This window comes from Engystomops pustulosus, chromosome 1 (genome assembly GCF_040894005.1).
Source record: "Engystomops pustulosus chromosome 1, aEngPut4.maternal, whole genome shotgun sequence".
NCBI classification, from domain to species: Eukaryota; Metazoa; Chordata; class Amphibia; order Anura; family Leptodactylidae; genus Engystomops; species Engystomops pustulosus.
Genome location: NC_092411.1, coordinates 93,469,495 through 93,479,901, shown reverse-complemented (window position 1 = coordinate 93,479,901; position 10,407 = coordinate 93,469,495). Strand labels below are relative to the sequence as shown.

At 42.9% G+C, this 10,407-nt stretch overlaps 1 protein-coding gene across 5 annotated transcripts; it reads left to right on the top strand.

Moving 5' to 3' along the window:
- Positions 1-379: 379 nt before the first annotated feature.
- FICD (FIC domain protein adenylyltransferase) lies at positions 380-7,211 on the top strand. Of its 5 annotated transcripts, none has more exons than XM_072147918.1 (3): positions 380-609; positions 949-1,282; positions 3,665-7,211. In XM_072147918.1, the coding sequence occupies exons 1-3, from the start codon at positions 607-609 to the stop codon at positions 4,738-4,740; spliced, it is 1,413 nt and encodes a 470-aa protein (XP_072004019.1). In that variant the 5' UTR covers positions 380-606; the 3' UTR covers positions 4,741-7,211. The 5 variants fall into 5 exon arrangements, with proteins under 5 accessions (XP_072004019.1, XP_072004001.1, XP_072003992.1 ...); XM_072147900.1 differs by having other exon boundaries at positions 604-681; XM_072147891.1 differs by lacking the exon at positions 380-609 and adding an exon at positions 630-692.
- The last annotated feature ends 3,196 nt before the right edge of the window (positions 7,212-10,407 follow it).

The window sequence follows — 10,407 nt, the reverse complement described above, 5'->3', positions numbered from 1 at the left end:
TTTTTATTTTAAATAAAGCTGTTCCTTGAATTGTTTATTGTCATAGTCAAAATATCACTTGTAGCCTCTGCCCCCAAGGCTGCCATTAGGAATTGCAGAGCCCCATACGGGACATTTTGTATCCCCATAAAAAAAAATGTTTTTCACACAACTCTAAGTGGTTATATTCACAAACACATTTAGTAGCTAAATCTACACAAAGGAAAATACGGAGAAGAAAGTAAAACAAATTTATCCCACTCATCCCTCATGGGGTTAATACAAACTATTTATTTAGCTCTCCACCTCCATGTCTGTAAAGCCAACCAATCAGGAGACACCACGCTCTGCTTTAATAAACATCCCCTTACACGTAACGCCTATTTTTTTTCCACATCGTTGCTGGAGTAACACAACCATAAAACTGTCTCCACTATCTGGACGCCATGTTGTAGTCACTTCAGCTATTCACGTCGTCCGTGCGTTTACGTCAGTGTAGATATTGGAGACACTTTGATGCACTGTAACTTCTTCCCCTGGTGTTTGAAACGGCATAACCCTACGCCCATAAGGGGACGCGATAGGCTGACAGAGCTGTAACTTAATTGATTAGCTTGGGCGCAACCAATGGTAAGAGAAGATGACGTGGGGGCGGGCTCATGGTGAACTATGAGATTTGCGTCATACAAACTAGGAAGTGTGGTAAATTCCAGGTGATGGGGGTGTACGGGAAGTCTCATGTATGTACGGGTATTTAGGGGGAGTTTAGTGGGATAATGATAGAGATAACTAGGAGCTGTGTGTGGTGGGCGGTCCTGGGGATGTGGGCCTCGTGTTGGCTCTATAGCTCTGGCTTGCTGGGACCTGTAGTTGTTGTTAGTTGCAGTACAGTATTCTGTGGGTGTCAGGGCATGTACAAGCGGTGTTCCCCTGGCATCATTTATGTCCTTTTTATTTGTGGTGTTGCAGATCCGTGGTGACATACAGGAAGATGATCCTGCAGCGAGAGCCTGGAGTTGGGTGATTGACACTTCAATGGCAGTTACAGAGTTTCAGTGGCCGCAGCCGGGTGCTCGTTACGGTCTGAAGGTGGCGCTGGTGGTGTTGTCGGGGTCACTACTGGTGGCGCTTTTGCCTCTAAGTGGACTGGAGGGGCATTGTAAGGCGGCTCTGAAGGTCCTGCTGCAGTGTAACCTATGGGGCGGGAACGAGCGGCTTCATACGTATTCCGGACACTCCACCAGTCTCGCTGTCGCTTCAACCGCTTTTGAATTACTCGTGTTTAAACCAAAACCATCTGCAGGTAAAATATAAATCTATGACCTTATACGTAGAAATATAGGACTGTTATAAATTGGAGGGTTATAAAACATAAAACCCACCTAAAAGTGATTACCTCACATATTATACATAAAAGATCAAAATTACGGAATCCGTGAGCTAAAAGTCACCAGCTGTTACTCCCTTAAACTACCAGCCCCCCAAGTGTAGGCTATGAAATGTTCTTTTTAGAATTCCCTTTTATGTGAAATCTTGCCATTTACCTATAAACATAAAATCTCCTCCAGGGTCATGTGAATATGAGAACAGAAGAGACATATTTCGCCTGAGATGAGTCAAGTTTAGAGGCTGCAGGAGGAGTGTCACTTCAGATACCCCCCTTCTCAGGTAATAGCAAGGGAATAAAGAATTGGGCACTGTCTTTGTGAAATCCATGAAGATATTTGATCACTATATGGTGACCTACAAACTTGAGCTGCTGGTGTTATATTATAGATATAAATCTATAGAAGAATAAGAATTTTCTTAAGTCCCAATAGTAGTATCAAAAAACAGTGAAAACGGCACTCACCAATCTTCTTCCTTAAAATGTTGTCTTTATTGATGCATACTCACAAAAACTCTTAAAATACAGACGATTAATGGCAGGGGTTAGGGAGGACACAAGTAGACTCACGAGACGACCAAACACATGACAGCTGTTTCGCGCTCACAGCGCTTCATCTGACCTGAAACAGGTCAGATGAAGCGCTGTGAGCGCGAAACAGCTGTCATGTGTTTGGTCGTCTCGTGAGTCTACTTGTGTCCTCTCTAACCCCTGCCATTAATCGTCTGTATTTTAAGAGTTTTTGTGAGTATGCATCAATAAAGACAACATTTTAAGGAAGAAGATTGGTGAGTGCCGTTTTCACTGTTTTTTGATACTACTATTGGGACTTAAGTACACTATTTTTTGGAATCAGAGCACCACCCCACTTCGCTTGTCAGGTCTTTGCCACAAAGAAAGAAGTATGTCGTCACACTCAAACATGACCATGGAATAGTGCCACCCTACTTCTATATCTACCAAATCTTGCATAAGAATTTTCTTAAGATCACAACAGAATATTGTTCATTTTTAGCTATAGAACCAGATATACAGGCAGTTAAAGACATAGTTGGAAATATGAGTAACAGTTAAAAATCCAATTCCCACTGCCTATATCTTCTATAGATCACAGAATTACAAGCGACGTGAAAGATTATTCTAGGGGCATCTCAACTGAAACTCCCCCTTCAGCCTCTATAGGTGACTCATCTCCTATAAGAAAAGTGTGAATTTACTCAGATCATTTGCATTTCACATATTATGGGTAATTCTAGAAAGGACATTTCCATACCCTACCTGAGGGTAGTTTAATGGGGTAACATCTGATGACACAGTCCCTTCAAGCCTCCACCAGTCTCCAAAATGAAAGCAGTGGATTGATCATTAGGACAGACGTGTAGGAAATAAAATCTCTGTGCAAAATACACAGAACAGTGGGGAAGGTGAACCAAGAAAAATATGTAATTGGCACAAGAAGTGATGTAAGGGAATTCTTTATCTAGTGAGTAATATGTAGAGGGAGGGATGGAAAGAAATTCTTTGGAAAAAAGCCAAAACCAGTGAATGTTTGCCAGATAATTTACATATGACAGGTTACCTTATTCAAGTCTGTGTTCTCAGCCATAGCGCTCCTACATAGAGGTGATCTCAGCTGTGTTAGGGGTTAATAGACTACAAGATTCTTTCACAGAAAGCTCATGTTTATATGCCCGGCTATGTCAGTGTTTGATTCTTGCAGTCTCTGTTAAAGCACAGAGCAGCATTTACAATTCTGCTGCTTATGGGAAAGATCTACAAGCTTGTCAACAGACAAACAAATCACTGACAAATCAAGTTCCTATTTTAATTGTTGTGGGATTTCAGCTCTGAAGCCTGCAGAATAATGCATACAGCGCTGCACCATAACGATAGCTGTAACCTTGTAAGAAGGGGGTGCGCTGACTGGATTTTACTGTGCATCACAGTGAAATGTGATCCAAGGAGCCCCTACTTCCCAGAAAAACAGGGCCAAAATGTCATCATGATCATAGTTCTGCACTGTTCTTCTGCCAGGTGACACCTTGCATCCTGTATCGCTATAGTGCACATCCGCCTATCCTCTTCACTTTGCTCAGTCCAAGAATCCGGCCAGCACATGGTCCGTTTTTCACACAGGGCAAATTTATTTTTCTTTTCACTGCAGTTTTTATGGGAACAGATTTCCCTGTAGCCAAATGTTTGTTGACAGCATAGAAAAGACACACAAAACATTTAAAAAGTAGCATTGAAGGTATACACTATGAAATACATAAATAATAACATATTTTAATATTTCAGATGTAAAGTTTGAAGCCAAAGCTGCTTTGAACCAAGCGCTTGAAATGAAGCACCAGGGCAAGAGAGACAAAGCGCATAAGCTTCTCCTCCACTCTCTGAAGATGGATCCGGATCAGGTGGATGCCCTCAATGAGCTTGGCATTTTTCTAGAGGAGGAGAAGGATATCATACAGGCAGATTATCTGTACTCTAAGGCATTAATGATCTCGCCACACAATGAGAAAGCGTTAATAAATCGCGATCGCACTTTGCCTTTAGTGGAAGAAATCGATCAGAGATATTTTAGCATCATTGACAGCAAGGTTAAAAAAGTGATGTCCATTCCTAAGGGTAACTCTGCCCTTCGCAGGGTCATGGAGGAGTCTTATTATCATCACATTTACCACACAGTTGCCATTGAAGGAAACACTCTTTCTCTGTCTGAAATCCGCCATATTATTGAGACGCGGTATGCTGTGCCTGGTAAAAGCCTGGAGGAGCAGAATGAAGTCATCGGTATGCATGCTGCTATGAAATATGTCAACACCACTCTGGTATCTCGTATAGGATCTGTGATGACCAGCGACATACTGGAAATACACAGGAGAGTGCTGGGTTATGTGGACCCTGTTGAAGCTGGGCGATTTCGTACAAACCAAGTGTTTGTGGGCCACCATATTCCTCCCCATCCCAGAGACGTAGACAAGCACATGCAGGAATTTGTCCAGTGGCTCAATTCCGAGGATGCCATGAACCTGCATCCCGTGGAATTTGCAGCTCTGGCACATTATAAACTGGTCTATATCCACCCATTTGTGGATGGTAATGGAAGGACTTCACGTTTGCTTATGAATGTGATCTTGATGCAGGCAGGTTACCCACCTATAACAATCCGGAAAGAACAGAGGTCTGAATATTATCATGTGTTAGAACTTGCAAATGAAGGTGATGTGAGGCCTTTTATTAGATTTATTGCCAAATGCACAGAGACCACTCTAGACCTCCTGCTGATAGCCACAGCAGAGCACCCCGTGGGCCTCCCAGAGCCCAATCCGGACAGCTTTGAGTGCAAACAAACTATACCAGTCAAGACTTGAGTGCCGAAGCAACTCACTGGCCCTTGTTGCCTTATTTACACCTCCGAGGATGTTGCCTCTTACCATCAACATCTCTAATTTTTTTGCTGCTAGTGTGATTTCATGTTACTGGATAATGCTACAGGGTGGTTGTGCTTCACAGTGTCATAAAACAAGGCCTAGGATATCGCCCATATTTAGTGTGGTCTCTGAAGACAACATCCTCCAATTCTTAATCCTGTGCCAACCCTTTGACATGTCATTGCATGGGTCAGAAACACTGAACGGGTGCAAGGCTTTCCACTATACCTTATCTCTGTGTAGATTCACCTCTCACAGTCACTGATGGAGAATACAGCCTAATACGGTCCATATCACACAACAGTATTCTGATCATTATTTTTCATTCATATTTGTAAACCAAAACCCGAAGTGGAACCCAACAATGAAAAGATTTCCTGTCCTTCCTTGTTTCCAATTCACTCCTTGTTTCCAAGTTCACACCTGGAAGGTGCCACTGCACATTTATTTATCAAATAGCAAAAAATAATTAATAATGGAAAGTAACTTTTCAAACATTGAAGTCAAGGGGGAAAGGAAGGCTTTTAGTTTCTGTGACACTCTCCTAAACGAAGGTGTGAACTGGGTCTTACAAATACTGCAGGAAAGGACTGATCAGAATTCTGTTTAAATAGAGCTGTCTTTTAATATTGCCTAGTGTAAAGGACAGGCCCATTCTATTATCCCAGATGGCACAAAAAATGATTATGGTTGGTTTACAGCAACAGCAGACTCTTAAAGGGAACCTGTCACCACATTTGCACATATACAGCCAGTGACGCCCTTCTTTTAGCTAAAAATTACATCCAGTATTGTGCCGTACCAATGGTTGTGCTGTACCATTATATTAGTTGAGATGACTTCAATAGTTGTGAATCCCACCTGTGTACCAAGCGCGTACGTATGGCCCGGCAGCATGCCTCCCTATGTAGAGGTGAGGGTCGAGCATCGCTTACCCCTCCTCCATTGCAGCCCAATGCATGCTACACCCAGGTCCTGGCCTGGGCATAGCATTCGTTCATGTGTAAGGAGCTGTACTCGTGAGCAACTTCCCTTAGAAATCAGGGTCAGACAGTAGGTGTTCTCCTTACGGCATGTGGAGACTTAAAGCCATAGATGCTGCACTAGGGAATTCTGGAAACATGATGTGTTGTTAGACTTCTTGTAGGTGATACTTGGTGTAAAGGGGGCTGCCTTTCAAGGTAGCAAAAGGAGGCATTGTTTTCCATTTAACACCTTGTAAAACATATTTGCATACTTAGAAATCAGGAGGAGTTTTCCAGTGTATCCAGCCTCTTTACCCATGTTTGGGATTGGTTGTAGCCTTTTTCCTCATTAATACACCATATTCTTAGCATGCCCACTGTCTCTATTGGACTCTACAAACCAAACAGTACAGACTGGAGATTAACTAAAGTAAATGCACCATAATTTGGGCTTATTTTGTGCCAAAAGCACAAGCATTATTTTCTTTAGATACCTTTTGTTACTTGCGGCATGGCCTGCCAGGAAGGTTGTCCACGAAAGAGCCTTGTTTTGGCATTGATCACACCAAAAAATGACTTCTCTACTATATTTTTGTGCTATTTGGCCTAATTTAGCTCTGTCCCTGCTGCCTTTTACACGGTGCAACATAATCTGATCAGCATTAGACCCGCTACACATAGTATAGTCGTCTAAGAGCCAAACTTAGTCACCGGGTAATAATATGTCCCTAGACAACCATACAAATAGTCACCAGTAGATTTCTGGGACAGGATGCTCTCACAATTCCAATGGCTGACCTAGTCCTGTATGTAGCGGGCTTGTGGATCCATGCTTCTGATCTGCAATGCTGCACCATACAGAGTGGATGAAGTCATTTTATGCACAATGTGAAGAAACAAACTAATGGTAGCTATGTTCCTATACATGGGTCTAGATTACTATATAGAGGGTTATATTAATAGAATGGAAAAAGTACTAATCTCTCCACAGTTTCATTTAGTAGAAAAGCCTTTTTCTTGGCTCCAGAAATAGTTGTGTGATTATACACACATTGTTACATCAATGTACAGGCCAGATTTACTGAAGATTTCTTCCAGTCTTTACCCAATTGCCGCTACTATAAATCTCTGCATCTTTCCTTTCGTAATGCGGAAGCCAAGGGGCGTACAGACCCATGGAGGATACAATATTGAAGAAGCACTTTTCTCTTATCCATTTCAATGTCCACATCAACTCATTTTTCCCTAGCACCGTGTGAAATGAAAGCCGCGTTGTGCTGGAGACACGTCATGTGACACAATCCATGTGGTTATTACATGTAATACAGTAGGGAATTAGAAATGAACTGATAAAGAGTTATAATAGATTTACATTTGAGGAAGCAGTGTGCACTTTACATGGTCAGAATTGTTATATTGTGTGTAATAAATTATTTTGGTATTGGTCCCTGTGTCAGTATATGGTATATTACTCACAAATCGTAGAAAATGGTTTGGTGCATTGCATCTAGACAAAGCAAGACATGCTGCTTACTGGAAATACAACATAATAGCCTATTTATTTATCTTTGTAAACCTTGTGTCACAGCAACTTGTAATGCTACATGCAGCTTCTGTTATAATAATAATCTTTATATAGCGCCATCATATTCCGTAGCGCTTTACAAATCATAGTGGACAAATACAAATAGTGTTCCTTAGATAGGAGAGGATCGGTATCCGCCGCTGTGGACCTCAGCCGTTTAGAAGCCACGTTCTGGTCTCTGTGGCTGCTTCTGGTTTTGGTCAACTCTCCACCACTTTACAGCTCCAAAAAAATTTAAGACCCCAATTAATTGTGTCAGTTTCCATACCACAAAAACCAGTCGAATGAAAATCTGATTTTTTTTTTCTCGCACCGACCATTAATAAATGAGTCAGAAAGAAGAACAGATGGGAGCGCCACAAAAAAGGCAAAACCCCATCGTAAATGCCCCCGTGTATTTACATCGTGTTAACTTTGAATCTGGTTGAGTCAAATGTTAACAGTAATGCAATAAGGGAAATCTCTCCTCAGATGTTGTACTGCATCTGAAAGCGCAAGTATATGCAAAAGAACAAGTGTGGAGAGCAGATTTGCCTAATTACATCAAGTTTGCAAAGCACAGTGTGGGATGGGTGCTGATGATTTGGTGGACACTGTATGCTCCCTCCTTTGGCTATTATTTAACACATCTCTTATAGATGGCTATGGGGTTTCCCCACATTTAGAATTGGAAGCAAGAAAGGAGGACAGCAGAAATCTGACTGCACAAAGTATCGGAGCCGCTGATTCATTGGTTGCTCCTTGACAGCCTGCTAAGCCATTTCTCCAGAAAATGGTCCTAGTGCCACAAAATTAAATTGGTACCTCATTGGCAACAGATTTTCGGAAAGCACAATGTAAACGCCTTGTGTGAACACAGCCTAAGGCTACATTCACGCGATGTATGCCTACCATACCACAATACGGCAGGCATACATCGGCGCCAGGGAGAGGAGGGGACGCTCACCCCCAGCCCCTCTCCTTAGCGATATATGGCCACGGCGCCGTATTACGGGAGAAAGATTGGACATGTCCTATCTTTCTTCCGGCTACAGAGGTACCACTCCCGTAGGGTGTCATGCGCACATTGCCGTGTATGGGGGGGCGTATATTCATCCCCCATGTTCTGACACCCTCAATCCGTCCCTGTGAACGAGTTGTCAGACAGCTAAACTCTTTTCCTATCAATTCATTGAGCTGGACGCAGGGGGTCCTTTTCAACTTTTATTAATAGGATCAGTGTTTAGCTGTCTGACAACTCGTTCACAGGGACGGATTGAGGGTGTCAGAACAGTAAAACGACTGTTCTATGATGAGGAAAACAACAGATTAACTGTCCAAGAGAGAGACAGTGTGTGCAGCATCTATAGAGCAAGATGGCTGCTGCAGAGGCATGGGGGCCAGGCTAGAGAAAGGCATGATGGGAAACTAAGGAAGCCTACGTAGGAAAAGTTTGGTCTGCAGGTAAACATGAGGCAGAATAAATGAGGCTGCAATACAACAACTTATCAACAGGTGGAGCAGCTGGCAAAATTAACTAGATATGTGCCTGAGAAGGCATGACACTCCCCGTCTGGTTTCCAGGGGATACCACATTTCAACTACAGAGTAACAGAACAAGTTCAGAAACTGGTCTAAGAAACAGTTTTCCATTTTGCTTGGGAATCTTGATCTCCACCTTCCGGACTTTTCCATCTTGACTTGGGAAGACTTTAGTCACCAATCCTAAAGGCCACTCATTCCGCTTGGACTGGGCATCTTTTACTAGGACAATGTTTCCAGGCTCCATGTTGGGCCTACTATCTTGCCATTTGTTTCTTGCCTGTAACGTGGAAAGGTACTGTTTTCTCCACTTGGTCCAGAAAAGGTCTGCTAATGTTTGAACTCTCTTCCACTGTGATTTGTACAAGTCCTTAGTAGTGAACTCTTTGGGTATAGTTACGGTTGCATTAAATTTTTGGGTGAGGAGAGCTGCAGGAGTAAGCAGAGCTGGGTCTTCAGGATCGTTGGATAAGGGAACCAGCGGTCTAGCATTTATAATAGCTACTACCTCGGCCATGAAAGTAGTGAGCGTCTCGTGAGTGAGCTTCAAAGGGCCTAGTTGGAGAAAGATGGAGTCAAGTATTCTTCGAGCAATGCCAATCATGCGCTCCCAAACACCTCCCATGTGAGATGAGTGAGGTGGGTTGAAGGTCCAAGTGCAGCTTTGTTCGGAAAGGTATCTTTCAACTTGGTTCACATCCAGATTTGAAGGAATCTTTAGTTCACTACAAGCTCCAATGAAGTTAGATCCTCTGTCAGATCGGATATGCCTTACATTTCCTCTGAGAGAAATGAAGCGTCTGAGGGCATTGATAAAGCTAGACGTGTCCATTGCCTCAATTACTTCTATATGTACAGCTCTAACACTCAAACATGTAAATAAGACAGCCCAGCGCTTGCTGTTTGCTTGTCCTCCTCTAGTCTGTCGTGTGATAACTGACCAGGGGCCAAACACATCGAGACCCACATTTGTAAAGGGGGGTTCAGTACTCAAACGGTCCGCTGGAAGGTCGGCCATTTTTTGGAATTGGCATGCACCACGGAGTTTTCGGCAAATGATACATCTGAAAATTACTCTACTTATAAGTCTCTTGGCTCCTATTACCCAGAATCCAGCCTCTCGTAAAGCTCCTTCAGTTATCAAGCGTCCTTGATGCTTCACCAGTGCATGATAATACTCGACCAGCAGAGAAGCAACATGACCATGAGGGATTATGATAGGGGTACACTCATTAACTTCGAGCGTTGCATTTGAAATGCGTCCACCAACTCTCAATAGTCCATCAGCATCTACAAATGGGTCAAGTTTCTTAAGAGGGCTATCTTTAGGGACGCCCATGTGGTTTCTGAGGGACTCTATAGTCTGGGTATAAGCCTCATACTGGACACAATGGATAATAACCTGTTTTGCCTGCAGGAACTCAGTGCCACAAAATTAAATTGGTACCTCATTGGCAACAGCTTTTCGGAAAGCACAATGTAAACGCCTTGTGTGAACACAGCCTAAGGCTACATTCACGCGATGTATGCCTACCA